Genomic DNA, 22268 nt, shown 5'->3' with positions numbered 1-22268 from the left:
ACAGTACAAGGGGCCTAACTAATGATTCTCAATAGAGGGAAAAAAGAAGTTCTGACATCATTTTTTTTTCTCAGCTCTGTGTTCAGTCTTTTTTCTCCCCTAGACATTTGGGTGCTTCAGGACACAGCTGTGGACATGGATATTCAGGGTCTGTGCTCTTCAATGGATAATCTCGTTATAAATGTACAAAAGATTCAAGATACTATTGATCAGAAATCTATGCTAGAACCAAGAATTCCTATTCCTGATTTGTTTTTTGGTGATAGAACTAAGTTTCTGAGCTTCAAAAATAATTGTAAGCTATTTCTGGCCTTGAAACCTCATTCTACTGGTAATTCAGTTCAACAGGTTTTGATTATTATTTCTTTTTTGCGCGGCGACCCTCAGGACTGGGCTTTTTCTCTTGCGCCAGGAGACCCTGCATTGAGTAGTGTCGATGCGTTTTTCCTGGCGCTCGGATTACTGTACGATGAGCCTAATTCAGTGGATCAGGCTGAGAAAAATTTGCTGGCTTTGTGCCAGGGTCAGGATGATATAGAAGTATATTGTCAGAAATTTAGGAAGTGGTCAGTACTCACTCTGTGGAATGAATATGCGCTGGCAGCTTTGTTCAGAAAGGGTCTCTCTGAGGCTCTTAAGGATGTCATGGTGGGTTTTCCTATGCCTGCTGGTTTGAATGAGTCTATGTCTTTGGCCATTCAGATCGGTCGTCGCTTGCGCGAGCGTAAATCTGTGCACCATCTGGCGGTATTGTCTGAGATTAAACCTGAGCCTATGCAGTGCGATAGGACTATGACCAGAGTTGAACGGCAAGAACACAGACGTCAGAATGGGCTGTGTTTCTACTGTGGTGATTCCACTCATGCTATTTCTGATTGTCCTAAGCGCACTAAGCGGTTCGATAGGTCTGCCGTCATTGGTACTGTACAGTCCAAATTCCTTCTGTCCATTACCTTGATATGCTCTTTATCATCGTATTCTGTCATGGCGTTTGTGGATTCAGGCGCTGCCCTGAATCTGATGGATTTGGATTATGCTGAACGTTGTGGGTTTTTCTTGGAGCCTTTGCGGTGTCCTATTCCGTTGAGAGGAATTGATGCTACACCTTTGGCCAAGAATAAACCTCAGTACTGGGCCCAGCTGACCATGTGCATGGCTTCTGCACATCAGGAAGTTATTCGCTTTCTGGTGCTACATAATCTGCATGATGTGGTCGTGTTGGGGTTGCCATGGCTACAAACCCATAATCCAGTATTGGATTGGAACTCTATGTCGGTATCCAGCTGGGGTTGTCAGGGGGTACATGGTGATGTTCCATTTTTGTCTATTTCGTCATCCACTCCTTCTGAGGTCCCAGAGTTCTTGTCTGATTATCAGGATGTATTTGAAGAGTCCAAGTCCGATGCCCTACCTCCGCATAGGGATTGTGATTGTGCTATCAATTTGATTCCTGGTAGTAAATTCCCTAAAGGTTGTTTATTTAATTTATCCGTGCCTGAACACGCCGCTATGCGCAGTTATGTGAAGGAATCCCTGGAGAAGGGACATATTCGCCCATCGTCATCACCACTGGGAGCAGGGTTCTTTTTTGTAGCCAAGAAGGATGGTTCGCTGAGACTGTGTATTGATTACCGCCTTCTTAATAAGATCACTGTTAAATTTCAGTATCCCTTGCCATTGTTATCTGACTTGTTTGCTCGGATTAAGGGGGCTAGTTGGTTCACTAAGATAGATCTTCGTGGTGCGTATAATCTGGTGAGAATCAGGCAAGGAGATGAATGGAAAACTGCATTTAATACGCCCGAGGGTCATTTTGAGTATCTAGTGATGCCATTCGGACTTGCCAATGCTCCATCTGTGTTTCAGTCTTTTATGCATGACATCTTCCGTGAGTATCTGGATAAATTCCTGATTGTTTACTTGGATGACATTTTGATCTTCTCAGATGATTGGGAGTCTCATGTGAAGCAGGTCAGAATGGTTTTCCAGGTCCTGCGTGCTAATTCTTTGTTCGTGAAGGGATCAAAGTGTCTCTTCGGTGTGCAGAAAGTTTCATTTTTGGGGTTCATCTTTTCCCATTCTACTATCGAGATGGATCCGGTTAAGGTCCAAGCCATCCAGGATTGGACTCAGCCGACATCTCTGAAAAGTTTGCAAAAGTTCCTGGGCTTTGCTAATTTTTATCGTCGCTTCATCTGTAATTTTTCTAGCATTGCCAAACCATTGACCGATTTGACCAAGAAGGGTGCTGATTTGGTTAATTGGTCTTCTGCTGCCGTGGAAGCTTTTCAGGAGTTGAAGCGTCGTTTTTGTTCTGCCCCTGTGTTGTGTCAACCAGATGTTTCTCTTCCGTTCCAGGTCGAGGTTGATGCTTCTGAGATTGGAGCAGGGGCGGTTTTGTCACAGAGAGGTTCTGGTTGCTCAGTGTTGAAACCATGTGCTTTCTTTTCCAGGAAGTTTTCTGCTGCTGAGCGTAATTATGATGTGGGCAACCGAGAGTTGCTGGCCATGAAGTGGGCATTCGAGGAGTGGCGTCATTGGCTTGAAGGAGCTAAGCATCGCGTGGTGGTATTGACTGATCATAAGAACCTTACTTATCTCGAGTCTGCCAAGCGCTTGAATCCAAGACAGGCCCGTTGGTCGTTATTTTTTGCTCGCTTCGATTTTGTGATTTCGTACCTTCCGGGCTCTAAAAATGTGAAGGCGGATGCTCTGTCTAGGAGTTTTGTGCCCGACTCTCCGGGTTTATCTGAGCCGGCGAGTATCCTCAAGGAAGGAGTCATTGTGTCTGCCATCTCCCCTGATTTGCGGCGAGTGTTGCAAAAATTTCAGGCTAATAAACCTGATCGTTGTCCGGCGGAGAAACTGTTCGTCCCTGATGGGTGGACTAGTAAAGTTATCTCTGAACTTCATTGTTCGGTGTTGGCTGGTCATCCTGGAATCTTTGGTACCAGAGAGTTAGTGGCTAGATCCTTCTGGTGGCCATCTCTGTCACGGGATGTACGTACTTTTGTGCAGTCCTGTGGGATTTGTGCTAGGGCTAAGCCCTGCTGTTCACGTGCCAGTGGGTTGCTTTTGCCCTTGCCGGTCCCGAGGAGGCCTTGGACACATATTTCGATGGATTTAATTTCTGACCTTCCCGTTTCTCAAAAGATGTCAGTCATTTGGGTGGTCTGTGATCGCTTTTCTAAAATGGTCCATCTGGTGCCCTTGGTTAAATTGCCTTCCTCCTCTGATTTGGTGCCTTTGTTCTTCCAGCATGTGGTTCGTTTGCATGGCATTCCTGAGAATATTGTTTCTGACAGAGGTTCCCAGTTTGTTTCAAGGTTCTGGCGAGCTTTTTGTGGTAGGATGGGCATTGACCTATCTTTTTCCTCGGCTTTCCATCCTCAGACTAATGGCCAGACCGAACGAACCAATCAGACCTTGGAAACATATCTGAGATGTTTTGTTTCTGCAGACCAGGATGATTGGGTGTCCTTTTTGCCGTTGGCTGAGTTCGCCCTTAATAATCGGGCCAGCTCGGCTACCTTGGTCTCTCCATTTTTCTGCAATTCTGGGTTCCATCCTCGTTTCTCTTCAGGACAGGTTGAGTCTTCGGACTGTCCTGGTGTGGATTCTGTGGTGGACAGGTTGCAGCAGATCTGGACTCAGGTAGTGGACAATTTGACCTTGTCCCAGGAGAAGGCTCAACGTTTCGCTAATCGCAGACGCCGTGTGGGTCCCCGACTTCGTGTTGGGGATCTGGTTTGGTTATCTTCTCGTCATATTCCTATGAAGGTTTCCTCTCCTAAATTTAAACCTCGTTTTATTGGTCCGTATAGGATTTCTGAGATTCTCAATCCTGTGTCCTTTCGTCTGACCCTCCTGGACTCCTTTTCCATACATAATGTATTCCATAGGTCGTTGTTGCGGAGATACGTGGCACCTATGGTTCCATCTGTTGAGCCTCCTGCCCCGGTTTTGGTGGAGGGGGAATTGGAGTATATTGTGGAGAAAATTTTGGATTCTCGTGTCTCTAGATGGAAACTTCAGTATCTGGTTAAATGGAAGGGTTATGCTCAGGAAGATAATTCCTGGGTTTTTGCCTCTGATGTCCATGCTCCAGATCTTGTTCGTGCCTTTCATGTGGCTCATCCTGGTCGGCCTGGGGGCTCTGGTGAGGGTTCGGTGACCCCTCCTCAAGGGGGGGTACTGTTGTGAATTCTGTGGCTGAATTCACTCCTGTGGTCACAAGTGGTACTGCAGCTTCTGGGCTTCCTCCCTCAGGTGTTCTGGTGAGCTTGTTGGCTGCTTTGTTATTTAACTCCACCTGATTCTGTCTTCCTTGCTCCTTGTCAATGTTCCAGTGTTGGATCTGAGCTTTGGATCTTTCCTGTGGCCTGCTGCTCTGCTAGATAAGTGCTTCTTTGCTTTTGTTGCTATTTTTTCTGTCCAGCTTGTCTATTCGTTTTGCTGGAAGCTCTGAGACGCAAAGGGTGTACCGCCGTGCCGATAGTTCGGCACGGTGGGTCTTTTTGCCCCCTTTGCGTGGTTTTTTGCTTTAGGGTTTTTTGTAGACTGCAAAGTTCTCTTTGCTATCCTCGCTCTATCTAGAATATCGGGCCTCACTTTGCTGAATCTATTTCATCCCTACGTTTTGTCTTTTCCTCTTGCTAACAGTCACTATATGTGGGGGGCTGCCTTTTCCTTTGGGGTATTTCTCTGAGGCAAGCCAGGCTTGTATTTCTATCTTCAGGCTAGTCAGTTCCTCAGGCTGTGCCGAGTTGCATAGGTAGTGTCAGGCGCAATCCACAGCTGCCTTTAGTTGTGATTAGGATAGGTTCAGGTATTGCGGTCTACAGAGATTCCACGTCTCAGAGCTCGTTCTATTATTTTTGGGTTATTGTCAGATCACTGTATGTGCTCTGATTGCTGGCACACTGTGTCACTGGATTGCCTTCATAACACTTGTCACTGTGTAATATTTTTTTCAATGTGCATTGATAGAGCACACCCTCGTCAGCATGACGGCTGAAGCTCTTCTCTGTGTAGCACAAGAGATCAGAAGATTGCAACTTTACGTCTCCTAAGGAGACTACTGAAGCATGTAAAAAGTGAAAAAAAAGTTTTAAAAATATTTAAGAAATTAAAAAATATTCAAATCACCCCCATGGAAAATGGCCTGAGAGTGAAGGGGGTAAGTTTATATAAGTACTATGTTAATCCTGTTTTGCATTTTTCGACTATTTGGACTAATATATCATATATTCTAGATAACCCAGACCATGAGCTCTTTGTGGATGGACCACAATATGGCGTGGATGGCCTGTTATGCACTGGATGTACTGTTGTTTTTCTCCATGAAACCATAAAAGCAGAACCGCCGCTCCCACACCTGTCCACGCAGGAAGCTGAACTCGTGCCCTAGAAGAAGCCTGCAGACATGCTAAAGACAAAACTGCCACCATTTATACAGCTTATGGCATAGCTCACGTCTGTGAACCTACAGTATATGAAGAGCTCGATCTTTCCTCACGGTGGAAGACAAGCCTACAAAAAGTTATAAATCCATCAAACGCCTGATTGAGGCCCTACTTTTACCCGAGAAAGCTGGCATAGTGAAAGTCAAAGGCCATGGAAAGGATGACTCAAACACAGCTAAAGGCAACCACCTGGCCAACCAGGCTGCAAAATCTGCAGCTTACTAACCAAGAAACAACCCTTCTGGGGTGGAAGCTGCGCAGGTGGCCCCTGCCACGTACCTTCCTGTGACCTATGACCTTCTCTAGAAGCTACATCAACAGGCTGGTGTTGAAGAATTCGCCAGATGGCAAGAGATGGAAGCTGTGCAGTCAACAGAATAACTTAAAAGAAAAACAAATAGGAGGGAAAAATAGAAAAACGTAAAGCTTGTTGTGACACTGGTATTGGCGATCTTTACATTAAATGAGCATGGAAACACATTTTGACTCACCTGTGGTACATCACAAATGAGAATCGCCTGTGATTAATTGTCGATGCCCATATGACATGAATTAGCCAATGAATGATGACTTTTCAAAAGCCACATGGAAGGCCCTGTTCGTTTGTCACAATGGTGAAGATAAAGGAGCTGTCTGAGGACAGCAGAACTGCTGTTATTAGCAAACACAAGATTTCCAAAAGCCATCTCCAAAGACCTTGGTATCCCAGTTTCAACAGTGCAAAATGTTATTAAGAAGTTTGCCAAGCATGGAACAGTCAAGAACCACCCTGGATGTGGTGGAAAGAGGACAATTGACATGTGATGCTTTTGAAGGTTGGTGCGATGGTAGAAAAAACATCATGTCAAACATCCAAAGACCTGAAGGCCAACCTGGAACAGTCTGGGGTCATGGTTTCATCATTCACCATATGCCGCACACAAAACCAAGCAGCACGGTGGCGCAGTGGTTAGCACTACAGCCTTGCAGCGCTGGGGTCCTGGGTTCTAATCCCACCTAGGACAACATCTGCAAAGAGTTTGTATGTTCTCTCCGTGTTTGCGTGGGTTTCCTCCGGGCACTCCGGTTTCCTCCCACATTCCAAAGACATACTGATAGGGATTCTAGATTGTGAGCCCCATCAGGGACAGTGATGATAATGTGTGCAAAACTGTAAAGCGCTGCGGAATATGTTAGCGCTATATAAAAATAAAGATCAATCAGAGCTTTACATGCAAAAGCCAAGGAAGAAACCATTTCTGAAGAAAAGACATAAAAAGGATCTTTGCCAAAGAGTACCTTGACAAACCACAATCCTTCTGGGAAAATGTTCTGTTGACAGATGAAACAAAAATAGAACTTTTTGGCAATGCAAAGCAACAGTTCGTTTACAGACAGCACAATGAAGATTTTAAGGAAAAGAACACCCTATCAACAGTTAAGCATGGTGGAGGATCCATAATGGTGTGGGGTTGCTTTGCTGCGTCTGGTTATGTAGGCCTTGAAAAAGTGTATGAAAAAAAATGAAGGACTGCCAATAATGGTGAGCAGGACTGTATGTGAATGGAAAAATAAAAAAAGGTATAGCTCTTGGAAGAAGAAGATGAAAAAATTAAAGCTCTAAAAAATATAATTTCCTGGTCAGGAAGGGGTTAAGTCAATATAAAGCATTGCATATGTACAGTATATATCCTCTAAGCTATTCAGAAAGCAACTTTTGAGTGGGGTTATGTGCACATATTTAGGTGCATGTCATCTTATATCTCCCCATTGTGCAATTGCTTTGTTATTTATTTAGCAAATATACGAAGATATTCAAACCTGGGCACTATCATTCCTTGGTACATGTAATATATCTCATCTACTGGGGCATATGGACTGGGATTGTCCTCCCGAGTCTGTCATTTTAATATAAGCGATGATTTGCTGGAACATGTTTAGGCATTATTCCGATATCAGTGATTTTTCAGTGTCATTAGTGTTTTGCATCTGACAGAATTTCAGTTTTCAGTGTCTCATCAATGATTTTCTCACATGGAAAAATAACTGAATGAATTACAAAGCTTCTCCTTTCCATTGCAATGCGAATCAAGGACAGCACACGGATCACACCTCGATGCCATTTGAATGGTATTCCCAATTTTCACGCACCCATAGGCTTGTATGGTGTTAGTCATGATTGGTGACTCGAATAAAAAATGAACATTTACAAAGCTGTCAAAATGACAATTCCTAATTACATACCTTTGGGTAGGCATATCGAGCACATATTGGATAGTCAGCACCAACAAAGTGCGGCACCTCCATCTTGGGTACAAGTGTGCTGTTGATAGTCAGATAGACAAGTCTTGCTCCATCTGGAGACCACCAGTGAGCAGCATAGCTTCGTAGTATCTCCTCTGCAATACAAACACATTATAAGGAACCATGGAACCAAGTACTGCTCACCAATATACATGGCCACATACTGACCTGAGGCTGAACTCAAGACATCCATTTAACACGGTCCAAGTATGGACCATGATCTACACAGCGGCTTCGGGTCTATTCAAAACCTCACATGTGCTCATGACACTGTCAAGATTGGTTCAGGAGGCCTGTGACCAGTACATGCATCATGGTCTATACACGGATCGCTTTTCACAAACATCTGATTGCAGCCTAATTATTATTTAGGGTATGGTATTTGGTTGCAAAATTAATCCAAAACTGAAAAGCATAACTGGTTTTCACTCATAAATGAGATCATTTGTCATAGAGAACAGCTTACTAAATAATTAAATATTCTTTCTGACTTGGCAGATCATGTTACTTTTGTGGGGTTCTTTGGACCTCCAGCATTACATTATGATGAAGTGAAATGTACACGCTTTTGTGTGCGAGCATTACGGCAACAAAGCAATATTTTTGTAGGGAATACAGTGGCATGTAAAAGTTTGGACACCCCTGGCTAAAATCACTTTTATTGTGAATATTTAAGCATGCTCAATATTAAATGATCCCTAGATGGGCTAAAGTTAACAATGACACATTTCCTTTGTATGTTAGGCAAAAAACAAAATAGAAAAAATATATATTTAAGATAAATCTACTATATAATTGTCTAAGGGTCACTTCCATCTGTCTGTCTGTCCTTCTGTCTGTCACGGATATTCATTGGTCGCAGCCTCTGTCTGTCATGGAAATCCACGTCGCGGCAAAACAGCCACGACCAATCAGCGACGGGCACAGTCCGGAAGAAAATGGCCGCTCCTTTATTTCCCGCAGTCAGTGGCCGGCGCCCGCATACTCCCCTCCGGTCAGCGCTGGGTTAATGGCAGCGTTGACCGCGGTGTAACGCACTTGGTTAACGCTGCTATTAACCCTGTGTGACCAACTTTTTACTATTCATGCTGCCCATGCAGCATGAATAGTAAAAATATCTAATGTTAAAAATAATAAAAATAATAAAAAATAGTTACATACTCACCATCCGGAGCCCCCGGATCGAAGCGGCCGGTTACCGATGTTTCTCGCGACGCCCCGGTGACCGCTCCATGCATTGCGGTCTCGTGAGATGATGACGTGCGGTCTCGTGAGACCGCTACGTCATCATCTCGCAACACCGCAATGCACTCTTCAGACCGGAGTGCGCGAGGACCATCGGTAACCGGCCGCTTCGATCTGGAGGATCCGGATGGTGAGTATGTAACTATTTTTTATTTTAATTCTTTTTTATTTTAACAGGGATATGGTGCATACTACGTGACTGACCAATATACTATGTGGCTGGGCAATATACTACGTGGCTGGGCAATATACTACGTGTCTGTGCTGTATACTACGTGGCTCTGTGCTGTATACTATGTGGCTGGGCAATGTACTATGTGGCTGGGCAATATACTATGTGGCTGGGCAATATACTACGTAACTGGGCAATATACTACGTGTCTGTGCTGTATACTACGTGACTGGGCAATATACTACGTGGCTAGGCAATACACTACGTGGCTCTGTGCTGTATACTACGTGACTGGGCAATATACTATGTGGCTGGGCAATAAATTACGTGGCTGGGCAATATACTACGTGACTGCTGTATACTACGTGTCTGTGCTGTATACTACGTGGCTCTGTGCTGTATACTACGTCACTGGGCAATATACTATGTGACTGGGCAATATACTACGTGGCTGGGCAATATACTACGTGGGCTGTGCTGTATACTACGTCACTGGGCAATATACTACGTGGCTGGGCAATATACTACGTGACTGGGCAATATACTACGTGGACATGCATATTCTAGAATACCCGATGCGTTAGAATCGGGCCCCCATCTAGTATATATATATATATATATCAATCATACATACAATACATACATATTGTCATTTTTTACATTTTAAAATTTACAAAAAGGAAAATGTGGAGGAGTTTGGGCACCCTGCATGGTTAGTATCTAGTAGCTCCCCCTTTTGCAAGTATCACAGCTTGTAAACGCTTTCTGTAGCCAGACAAGAGTCTTTCAATTGTTGTTTGAGGCATTTTCATCAATTCTTCCTTGGAAAATTCTTCCAGTTTTCCTCTCTGAACCCTGTTCACACAGGTTATATACAGATGATCAGGTTTTTAAATACATCAGATAGGGATTGCATACATTAGTTAGGACTGCTCTGATAAGGGTATACCGTGAAGATTGGTAGAGCAGCTTAGTATACATTTTTTGCAAAAAACGTATCAACCAAATACCCTGTTTTTTACATCTTTTACTAGCACTTGCGGATTACTGCAACATTTTTTCAAACTGAGTGTTTTTGGTTTTACTATTCTCTTTTGTGTCTTCAGGTTTCTTGGTGGTGTGTGAACATGATCATACAGACTTGTTCACTGTGCAAGTAGCCCATGTGTTCCTGTTTCCATAATTGTTCTCTTGTGTCTACAAGACTGGGGAGTTCCACCACTCCTCTTGGGCTATCTGCACAAAAGCTGTTCTACCCTGTATGCACACATGGATTTTTCCTCTCTGAACCCTGTTCACACAGGTTATATACAGATGATCAGGTTTTTAAATACATCAGATAGGGATTGCATACATTAGTTAGGACTGCTCTGATAAGGGTATACCGTGAAGATTGGTAGAGCAGCTTAGTATACATTTTTTGCAAAAAACGTATCAACCAAATACCCTGTTTTTTACATCTTTTACTAGCACTTGCGGATTACTGCAACATTTTTTCAAACTGAGTGTTTTTGGTTTTACTATTCTCTTTTGTGTCTTCAGGTTTCTTGGTGGTGTGTGAACATGATCATACAGACTTGTTCACTGTGCAAGTAGCCCATGTGTTCCTGTTTCCATAATTGTTCTCTTGTGTCTACAAGACTGGGGAGTTCCACCACTCCTCTTGGGCTATCTGCACAAAAGCTGTTCTACCCTGTATGCACACATGGATTTTTCCTCTCTGAACCCTGTTCACACAGGTTATATACAGATGATCAGGTTTTTAAATACATCAGATAGGGATTGCATACATTAGTTAGGACTGCTCTGATAAGGGTATACCGTGAAGATTGGTAGAGCAGCTTAGTATACATTTTTTGCAAAAAACGTATCAACCAAATACCCTGTTTTTTACATCTTTTACTAGCACTTGCGGATTACTGCAACATTTTTTCAAACTGAGTGTTTTTGGTTTTACTATTCTCTTTTGTGTCTTCAGGTTTCTTGGTGGTGTGTGAACATGATCATACAGACTTGTTCACTGTGCAAGTAGCCCATGTGTTCCTGTTTCCATAATTGTTCTCTTGTGTCTACAAGACTGGGGAGTTCCACCACTCCTCTTGGGCTATCTGCACAAAAGCTGTTCTACCCTGTATGCACACATGGATTTTTCCTCTCTGAACCCTGTTCACACAGGTTATATACAGATGATCAGGTTTTTAAATACATCAGATAGGGATTGCATACATTAGTTAGGACTGCTCTGATAAGGGTATACCGTGAAGATTGGTAGAGCAGCCTAGTATACATTTTTTGCAAAAAACGTATCAACCAAATACCCTGTTTTTTACATCTTTTACTAGCACTTGCGGATTACTGCAACATTTTTTCAAACTGAGTGTTTTTGGTTTTACTATTCTCTTTTGTGTCTTCAGGTTTCTTGGTGGTGTGTGAACATGATCATACAGACTTGTTCACTGTGCAAGTAGCCCATGTGTTCCTGTTTCCATAATTGTTCTCTTGTGTCTACAAGACTGGGGAGTTCCACCACTCCTCTTGGGCTATCTGCACAAAAGCTGTTCTACCCTGTATGCACACATGGATTTTTCCTCTCTGAACCCTGTTCACACAGGTTATATACAGATGATCAGGTTTTTAAATACATCAGATAGGGATTGCATACATTAGTTAGGACTGCTCTGATAAGGGTATACCGTGAAGATTGGTAGAGCAGCTTAGTATACATTTTTTGCAAAAAACGTATCAACCAAATACCCTGTTTTTTACATCTTTTACTAGCACTTGCGGATTACTGCAACATTTTTTCAAACTGAGTGTTTTTGGTTTTACTATTCTCTTTTGTGTCTTCAGGTTTCTTGGTGGTGTGTGAACATGATCATACAGACTTGTTCACTGTGCAAGTAGCCCATGTGTTCCTGTTTCCATAATTGTTCTCTTGTGTCTACAAGACTGGGGAGTTCCACCACTCCTCTTGGGCTATCTGCACAAAAGCTGTTCTACCCTGTATGCACACATGGATTTTTCCTCTCTGAACCCTGTTCACACAGGTTATATACAGATGATCAGGTTTTTAAATACATCAGATAGGGATTGCATACATTAGTTAGGACTGCTCTGATAAGGGTATACCGTGAAGATTGGTAGAGCAGCTTAGTATACATTTTTTGCAAAAAACGTATCAACCAAATACCCTGTTTTTTACATCTTTTACTAGCACTTGCGGATTACTGCAACATTTTTTCAAACTGAGTGTTTTTGGTTTTACTATTCTCTTTTGTGTCTTCAGGTTTCTTGGTGGTGTGTGAACATGATCATACAGACTTGTTCACTGTGCAAGTAGCCCATGTGTTCCTGTTTCCATAATTGTTCTCTTGTGTCTACAAGACTGGGGAGTTCCACCACTCCTCTTGGGCTATCTGCACAAAAGCTGTTCTACCCTGTATGCACACATGGATTTTTCCTCTCTGAACCCTGTTCACACAGGTTATATACAGATGATCAGGTTTTTAAATACATCAGATAGGGATTGCATACATTAGTTAGGACTGCTCTGATAAGGGTATACCGTGAAGATTGGTAGAGCAGCTTAGTATACATTTTTTGCAAAAAACGTATCAACCAAATACCCTGTTTTTTACATCTTTTACTAGCACTTGCGGATTACTGCAACATTTTTTCAAACTGAGTGTTTTTGGTTTTACTATTCTCTTTTGTGTCTTCAGGTTTCTTGGTGGTGTGTGAACATGATCATACAGACTTGTTCACTGTGCAAGTAGCCCATGTGTTCCTGTTTCCATAATTGTTCTCTTGTGTCTACAAGACTGGGGAGTTCCACCACTCCTCTTGGGCTATCTGCACAAAAGCTGTTCTACCCTGTATGCACACATGGATTTTTCCTCTCTGAACCCTGTTCACACAGGTTATATACAGATGATCAGGTTTTTAAATACATCAGATAGGGATTGCATACATTAGTTAGGACTGCTCTGATAAGGGTATACCGTGAAGATTGGTAGAGCAGCTTAGTATACATTTTTTGCAAAAAACGTATCAACCAAATACCCTGTTTTTTACATCTTTTACTAGCACTTGCGGATTACTGCAACATTTTTTCAAACTGAGTGTTTTTGGTTTTACTATTCTCTTTTGTGTCTTCAGGTTTCTTGGTGGTGTGTGAACATGATCATACAGACTTGTTCACTGTGCAAGTAGCCCATGTGTTCCTGTTTCCATAATTGTTCTCTTGTGTCTACAAGACTGGGGAGTTCCACCACTCCTCTTGGGCTATCTGCACAAAAGCTGTTCTACCCTGTATGCACACATGGATTTTTCCTCTCTGAACCCTGTTCACACAGGTTATATACAGATGATCAGGTTTTTAAATACATCAGATAGGGATTGCATACATTAGTTAGGACTGCTCTGATAAGGGTATACCGTGAAGATTGGTAGAGCAGCTTAGTATACATTTTTTGCAAAAAACGTATCAACCAAATACCCTGTTTTTTACATCTTTTACTAGCACTTGCGGATTACTGCAACATTTTTTCAAACTGAGTGTTTTTGGTTTTACTATTCTCTTTTGTGTCTTCAGGTTTCTTGGTGGTGTGTGAACATGATCATACAGACTTGTTCACTGTGCAAGTAGCCCATGTGTTCCTGTTTCCATAATTGTTCTCTTGTGTCTACAAGACTGGGGAGTTCCACCACTCCTCTTGGGCTATCTGCACAAAAGCTGTTCTACCCTGTATGCACACATGGATTTTTCCTCTCTGAACCCTGTTCACACAGGTTATATACAGATGATCAGGTTTTTAAATACATCAGATAGGGATTGCATACATTAGTTAGGACTGCTCTGATAAGGGTATACCGTGAAGATTGGTAGAGCAGCTTAGTATACATTTTTTGCAAAAAACGTATCAACCAAATACCCTGTTTTTTACATCTTTTACTAGCACTTGCGGATTACTGCAACATTTTTTCAAACTGAGTGTTTTTGGTTTTACTATTCTCTTTTGTGTCTTCAGGTTTCTTGGTGGTGTGTGAACATGATCATACAGACTTGTTCACTGTGCAAGTAGCCCATGTGTTCCTGTTTCCATAATTGTTCTCTTGTGTCTACAAGACTGGGGAGTTCCACCACTCCTCTTGGGCTATCTGCACAAAAGCTGTTCTACCCTGTATGCACACATGGATTTTTCCTCTCTGAACCCTGTTCACACAGGTTATATACAGATGATCAGGTTTTTAAATACATCAGATAGGGATTGCATACATTAGTTAGGACTGCTCTGATAAGGGTATACCGTGAAGATTGGTAGAGCAGCTTAGTATACATTTTTTGCAAAAAACGTATCAACCAAATACCCTGTTTTTTACATCTTTTACTAGCACTTGCGGATTACTGCAACATTTTTTCAAACTGAGTGTTTTTGGTTTTACTATTCTCTTTTGTGTCTTCAGGTTTCTTGGTGGTGTGTGAACATGATCATACAGACTTGTTCACTGTGCAAGTAGCCCATGTGTTCCTGTTTCCATAATTGTTCTCTTGTGTCTACAAGACTGGGGAGTTCCACCACTCCTCTTGGGCTATCTGCACAAAAGCTGTTCTACCCTGTATGCACACATGGATTTTTCCTCTCTGAACCCTGTTCACACAGGTTATATACAGATGATCAGGTTTTTAAATACATCAGATAGGGATTGCATACATTAGTTAGGACTGCTCTGATAAGGGTATACCGTGAAGATTGGTAGAGCAGCTTAGTATACATTTTTTGCAAAAAACGTATCAACCAAATACCCTGTTTTTTACATCTTTTACTAGCACTTGCGGATTACTGCAACATTTTTTCAAACTGAGTGTTTTTGGTTTTACTATTCTCTTTTGTGTCTTCAGGTTTCTTGGTGGTGTGTGAACATGATCATACAGACTTGTTCACTGTGCAAGTAGCCCATGTGTTCCTGTTTCCATAATTGTTCTCTTGTGTCTACAAGACTGGGGAGTTCCACCACTCCTCTTGGGCTATCTGCACAAAAGCTGTTCTACCCTGTATGCACACATGGATTTTTCCTCTCTGAACCCTGTTCACACAGGTTATATACAGATGATCAGGTTTTTAAATACATCAGATAGGGATTGCATACATTAGTTAGGACTGCTCTGATAAGGGTATACCGTGAAGATTGGTAGAGCAGCTTAGTATACATTTTTTGCAAAAAACGTATCAACCAAATACCCTGTTTTTTACATCTTTTACTAGCACTTGCGGATTACTGCAACATTTTTTCAAACTGAGTGTTTTTGGTTTTACTATTCTCTTTTGTGTCTTCAGGTTTCTTGGTGGTGTGTGAACATGATCATACAGACTTGTTCACTGTGCAAGTAGCCCATGTGTTCCTGTTTCCATAATTGTTCTCTTGTGTCTACAAGACTGGGGAGTTCCACCACTCCTCTTGGGCTATCTGCACAAAAGCTGTTCTACCCTGTATGCACACATGGATTTTTCCTCTCTGAACCCTGTTCACACAGGTTATATACAGATGATCAGGTTTTTAAATACATCAGATAGGGATTGCATACATTAGTTAGGACTGCTCTGATAAGGGTATACCGTGAAGATTGGTAGAGCAGCTTAGTATACATTTTTTGCAAAAAACGTATCAACCAAATACCCTGTTTTTTACATCTTTTACTAGCACTTGCGGATTACTGCAACATTTTTTCAAACTGAGTGTTTTTGGTTTTACTATTCTCTTTTGTGTCTTCAGGTTTCTTGGTGGTGTGTGAACATGATCATACAGACTTGTTCACTGTGCAAGTAGCCCATGTGTTCCTGTTTCCATAATTGTTCTCTTGTGTCTACAAGACTGGGGAGTTCCACCACTCCTCTTGGGCTATCTGCACAAAAGCTGTTCTACCCTGTATGCACACATGGATTTTTCCTCTCTGAACCCTGTTCACACAGGTTATATACAGATGATCAGGTTTTTAAATACATCAGATAGGGATTGCATACATTAGTTAGGACTGCTCTGATAAGGGTATACCGTGAAGATTGGTAGAGCAGCTTAGTATACATTTTTTGCAAAAAACGTATCAACCAAATACCCTGTTTTTTACATCTTTTACTAGCACTTGCGGATTACTGCAACATTTTTTCAAACTGAGTGTTTTTGGTTTTACTATCCTCTTTTGTGTCTTCAGGTTTCTTGGTGGTGTGTGAACATGATCATACAGACTTGTTCACTGTGCAAGTAGCCCATGTGTTCCTGTTTCCATAATTGTTCTCTTGTGTCTACAAGACTGGGGAGTTCCACCACTCCTCTTGGGCTATCTGCACAAAAGCTGTTCTACCCTGTATGCACACATGGATTTTTCCTCTCTGAACCCTGTTCACACAGGTTATATACAGATGATCAGGTTTTTAAATACATCAGATAGGGATTGCATACATTAGTTAGGACTGCTCTGATAAGGGTATACCGTGAAGATTGGTAGAGCAGCTTAGTATACATTTTTTGCAAAAAACGTATCAACCAAATACCCTGTTTTTTACATCTTTTACTAGCACTTGCGGATTACTGCAACATTTTTTCAAACTGAGTGTTTTTGGTTTTACTATTCTCTTTTGTGTCTTCAGGTTTCTTGGTGGTGTGTGAACATGATCATACAGACTTGTTCACTGTGCAAGTAGCCCATGTGTTCCTGTTTCCATAATTGTTCTCTTGTGTCTACAAGACTGGGGAGTTCCACCACTCCTCTTGGGCTATCTGCACAAAAGCTGTTCTACCCTGTATGCACACATGGATTTTTCCTCTCTGAACCCTGTTCACACAGGTTATATACAGATGATCAGGTTTTTAAATACATCAGATAGGGATTGCATACATTAGTTAGGACTGCTCTGATAAGGGTATACCGTGAAGATTGGTAGAGCAGCTTAGTATACATTTTTTGCAAAAAACGTATCAACCAAATACCCTGTTTTTTACATCTTTTACTAGCACTTGCGGATTACTGCAACATTTTTTCAAACTGAGTGTTTTTGGTTTTACTATTCTCTTTTGTGTCTTCAGGTTTCTTGGTGGTGTGTGAACATGATCATACAGACTTGTTCACTGTGCAAGTAGCCCATGTGTTCCTGTTTCCATAATTGTTCTCTTGTGTCTACAAGACTGGGGAGTTCCACCACTCCTCTTGGGCTATCTGCACAAAAGCTGTTCTACCCTGTATGCACACATGGATTTTTCCTCTCTGAACCCTGTTCACACAGGTTATATACAGATGATCAGGTTTTTAAATACATCAGATAGGGATTGCATACATTAGTTAGGACTGCTCTGATAAGGGTATACCGTGAAGATTGGTAGAGCAGCTTAGTATACATTTTTTGCAAAAAACGTATCAACCAAATACCCTGTTTTTTACATCTTTTACTAGCACTTGCGGATTACTGCAACATTTTTTCAAACTGAGTGTTTTTGGTTTTACTATTCTCTTTTGTGTCTTCAGGTTTCTTGGTGGTGTGTGAACATGATCATACAGACTTGTTCACTGTGCAAGTAGCCCATGTGTTCCTGTTTCCATAATTGTTCTCTTGTGTCTACAAGACTGGGGAGTTCCACCACTCCTCTTGGGCTATCTGCACAAAAGCTGTTCTACCCTGTATGCACACATGGATTTTTCCTCTCTGAACCCTGTTCACACAGGTTATATACAGATGATCAGGTTTTTAAATACATCAGATAGGGATTGCATACATTAGTTAGGACTGCTCTGATAAGGGTATACCGTGAAGATTGGTAGAGCAGCTTAGTATACATTTTTTGCAAAAAACGTATCAACCAAATACCCTGTTTTTTACATCTTTTACTAGCACTTGCGGATTACTGCAACATTTTTTCAAACTGAGTGTTTTTGGTTTTACTATTCTCTTTTGTGTCTTCAGGTTTCTTGGTGGTGTGTGAACATGATCATACAGACTTGTTCACTGTGCAAGTAGCCCATGTGTTCCTGTTTCCATAATTGTTCTCTTGTGTCTACAAGACTGGGGAGTTCCACCACTCCTCTTGGGCTATCTGCACAAAAGCTGTTCTACCCTGTATGCACACATGGATTTTTCCTCTCTGAACCCTGTTCACACAGGTTATATACAGATGATCAGGTTTTTAAATACATCAGATAGGGATTGCATACATTAGTTAGGACTGCTCTGATAAGGGTATACCGTGAAGATTGGTAGAGCAGCTTAGTATACATTTTTTGCAAAAAACGTATCAACCAAATACCCTGTTTTTTACATCTTTTACTAGCACTTGCGGATTACTGCAACATTTTTTCAAACTGAGTGTTTTTGGTTTTACTATTCTCTTTTGTGTCTTCAGGTTTCTTGGTGGTGTGTGAACATGATCATACAGACTTGTTCACTGTGCAAGTAGCCCATGTGTTCCTGTTTCCATAATTGTTCTCTTGTGTCTACAAGACTGGGGAGTTCCACCACTCCTCTTGGGCTATCTGCACAAAAGCTGTTCTACCCTGTATGCACACATGGATTTTTCCTCTCTGAACCCTGTTCACACAGGTTATATACAGATGATCAGGTTTTTAAATACATCAGATAGGGATTGCATACATTAGTTAGGACTGCTCTGATAAGGGTATACCGTGAAGATTGGTAGAGCAGCTTAGTATACATTTTTTGCAAAAAACGTATCAACCAAATACCCTGTTTTTTACATCTTTTACTAGCACTTGCGGATTACTGCAACATTTTTTCAAACTGAGTGTTTTTGGTTTTACTATTCTCTTTTGTGTCTTCAGGTTTCTTGGTGGTGTGTGAACATGATCATACAGACTTGTTCACTGTGCAAGTAGCCCATGTGTTCCTGTTTCCATAATTGTTCTCTTGTGTCTACAAGACTGGGGAGTTCCACCACTCCTCTTGGGCTATCTGCACAAAAGCTGTTCTACCCTGTATGCACACATGGATTTTTCCTCTCTGAACCCTGTTCACACAGGTTATATACAGATGATCAGGTTTTTAAATACATCAGATAGGGATTGCATACATTAGTTAGGACTGCTCTGATAAGGGTATACCGTGAAGATTGGTAGAGCAGCTTAGTATACATTTTTTGCAAAAAACGTATCAACCAAATACCCTGTTTTTTACATCTTTTACTAGCACTTGCGGATTACTGCAACATTTTTTCAAACTGAGTGTTTTTGGTTTTACTATTCTCTTTTGTGTCTTCAGGTTTCTTGGTGGTGTGTGAACATGATCATACAGACTTGTTCACTGTGCAAGTAGCCCATGTGTTCCTGTTTCCATAATTGTTCTCTTGTGTCTACAAGACTGGGGAGTTCCACCACTCCTCTTGGGCTATCTGCACAAAAGCTGTTCTACCCTGTATGCACACATGGATTTTTCCTCTCTGAACCCTGTTCACACAGGTTATATACAGATGATCAGGTTTTTAAATACATCAGATAGGGATTGCATACATTAGTTAGGACTGCTCTGATAAGGGTATACCGTGAAGATTGGTAGAGCAGCTTAGTATACATTTTTTGCAAAAAACGTATCAACCAAATACCCTGTTTTTTACATCTTTTACTAGCACTTGCGGATTACTGCAACATTTTTTCAAACTGAGTGTTTTTGGTTTTACTATTCTCTTTTGTGTCTTCAGGTTTCTTGGTGGTGTGTGAACATGATCATACAGACTTGTTCACTGTGCAAGTAGCCCATGTGTTCCTGTTTCCATAATTGTTCTCTTGTGTCTACAAGACTGGGGAGTTCCACCACTCCTCTTGGGCTATCTGCACAAAAGCTGTTCTACCCTGTATGCACACATGGATTTTTCCTCTCTGAACCCTGTTCACACAGGTTATATACAGATGATCAGGTTTTTAAATACATCAGATAGGGATTGCATACATTAGTTAGGACTGCTCTGATAAGGGTATACCGTGAAGATTGGTAGAGCAGCTTAGTATACATTTTTTGCAAAAAACGTATCAACCAAATACCCTGTTTTTTACATCTTTTACTAGCACTTGCGGATTACTGCAACATTTTTTCAAACTGAGTGTTTTTGGTTTTACTATTCTCTTTTGTGTCTTCAGGTTTCTTGGTGGTGTGTGAACATGATCATACAGACTTGTTCACTGTGCAAGTAGCCCATGTGTTCCTGTTTCCATAATTGTTCTCTTGTGTCTACAAGACTGGGGAGTTCCACCACTCCTCTTGGGCTATCTGCACAAAAGCTGTTCTACCCTGTATGCACACATGGATTTTTCCTCTCTGAACCCTGTTCACACAGGTTATATACAGATGATCAGGTTTTTAAATACATCAGATAGGGATTGCATACATTAGTTAGGACTGCTCTGATAAGGGTATACCGTGAAGATTGGTAGAGCAGCTTAGTATACATTTTTTGCAAAAAACGTATCAACCAAATACCCTGTTTTTTACATCTTTTACTAGCACTTGCGGATTACTGCAACATTTTTTCAAACTGAGTGTTTTTGGTTTTACTATTCTCTTTTGTGTCTTCAGGTTTCTTGGTGGTGTGTGAACATGATCATACAGACTTGTTCACTGTGCAAGTAGCCCATGTGTTCCTGTTTCCATAATGGTTAGTATCTAGTAGCTCCCCCTTTTGCAAGTATCACAGCTTGTAAACGCTTTCTGTAGCCAGACAAGAGTCTTTCAATTGTTGTTTGAGGCATTTTCATCAATTCTTCCTTGGAAAATTCTTCCAGTTCTGTGAGATTCCTGGGTCGTCTTGCATACACTGCTATTTTCAGATCTAGACACAGGGGTTCCCAAACTTTTACATGCCACTCTATGTCAGCAGGTTTTTGCCATGTAATCTGACAGCAGCACGATATAGGGACAGATACTTTGATTCCAGTGATGTAGCACGTAGTTTACTGGGTGCAGTTTTCTCTTTTCTCTGTTACAGATTTAGCAGAGTTTAGACTGTTGATCTGTGTATAACCCAGTGTAACAGGCCAGATTAACCCCCCCGCCCAGAATATACCCGGGGTTAAAGTGGCCTAGGCCAGATTATACCCCTCTGGGCCAGAATATACCCCAGCTGCTGTAGATCAGATTTTTCTGGCTTTTGAGAACCATTGAGTGATATACTCAATAACGGAGCCCCAGTCAGCAAACAGGGCCCCAGGTATCATATGGGGGACAGAGACAGCAAACGGGGTCCCAGGCAGTACACAAAGTCCCAGACAGCACACAGGGGCCCCAGGAAGCACACAGGGGGTCCCAAAAGCGCACAGTGGGTCCCAGACAGCGCACAGGGGGGCAGAGACAGTGCACAGGGGGCAGAGACAGCGCACAGGGGCCCTGTGCACTGTCTCTTCCCCCCTTGAGCACCATCTCTGCCCCCTGTGCGCTGTCTGGAGCCCCGTGCACTGTCTCTGCCCCCTGTGCACTGCCTGAGGCCCATGTGTACTGCCTGGGGCCCCTGTGTGCTGCCTGGGGCCCTGTGCACTGCCTGGGGCCCCTGTGTGCTGCCTGAGGCCCCATGTGCTGCCTGGGGCCCTTTTTGCTGTCTCTGCCCCCCCAGTGTGCTGCCTGGGGCCCTGTGTGCTGCCTGGGACCCTGTTCGCTGTCTCTGCCCCGTGTGCTGCCTGGGGCCTCGTTCGCTGTCACTGCCCCCCGTGTGCTGCCTGGGGCCCGTGTGCTGTCTGGGGCCCCGTGTGCTGCCTGGGACCCTGTTCGCTGTCTCTGCCCCCTGTGTGCTGCCTGGGGTTCTGTGTGCCACCTGGGGCCCCTGTATGCTGCCTGGGGTCCTGTGCGCTGCCTGGGGTCCTGTGCGCTGCCTGGGGCCCCTGTGTGCTGCATAGGGCCCCGTGCGCTGTCTGGGGCCCCTGTGTGCTGCCTGTAGCCCTGTGCGCTACCTCAGACCCCTTCGCTGTCTCTGCCCCCCGTGTGCTGCCTGGAGCCACATTTGCTGCCTGGGGCTTCGTTATTGAGTATATCACTCAATGGTTCGTAAAAGCCTGAAAAATCTGATCTACAGCAGCTGGGGTATATTCTGGCCCAGAGGGGTATAAACTGGCCTAGGCC

The 22268-nt window shown here is 42.6% G+C and overlaps 1 protein-coding gene across 1 annotated transcript in view; it reads right to left on the bottom strand.

The window, feature by feature from the left end:
* The window catches only part of LOC138670754 (inactive dipeptidyl peptidase 10-like), a 265499-nt gene that overhangs the window by 207918 nt on the left and 35313 nt on the right, over positions 1–22268 (bottom strand). Inside the window, exon 5 of the mRNA XM_069758378.1 lies at positions 7689–7843. Within this exon, the coding sequence (XP_069614479.1) occupies positions 7689–7843 (155 nt within the window). The remainder of the gene's footprint in view (positions 1–7688; positions 7844–22268) is intronic.

This window comes from Ranitomeya imitator, chromosome 3 (assembly GCF_032444005.1).
Source record: "Ranitomeya imitator isolate aRanImi1 chromosome 3, aRanImi1.pri, whole genome shotgun sequence".
Taxonomy (NCBI): domain Eukaryota; kingdom Metazoa; phylum Chordata; class Amphibia; order Anura; family Dendrobatidae; genus Ranitomeya; species Ranitomeya imitator.
This window is presented reverse-complemented; position numbering and strand designations above follow the sequence as displayed.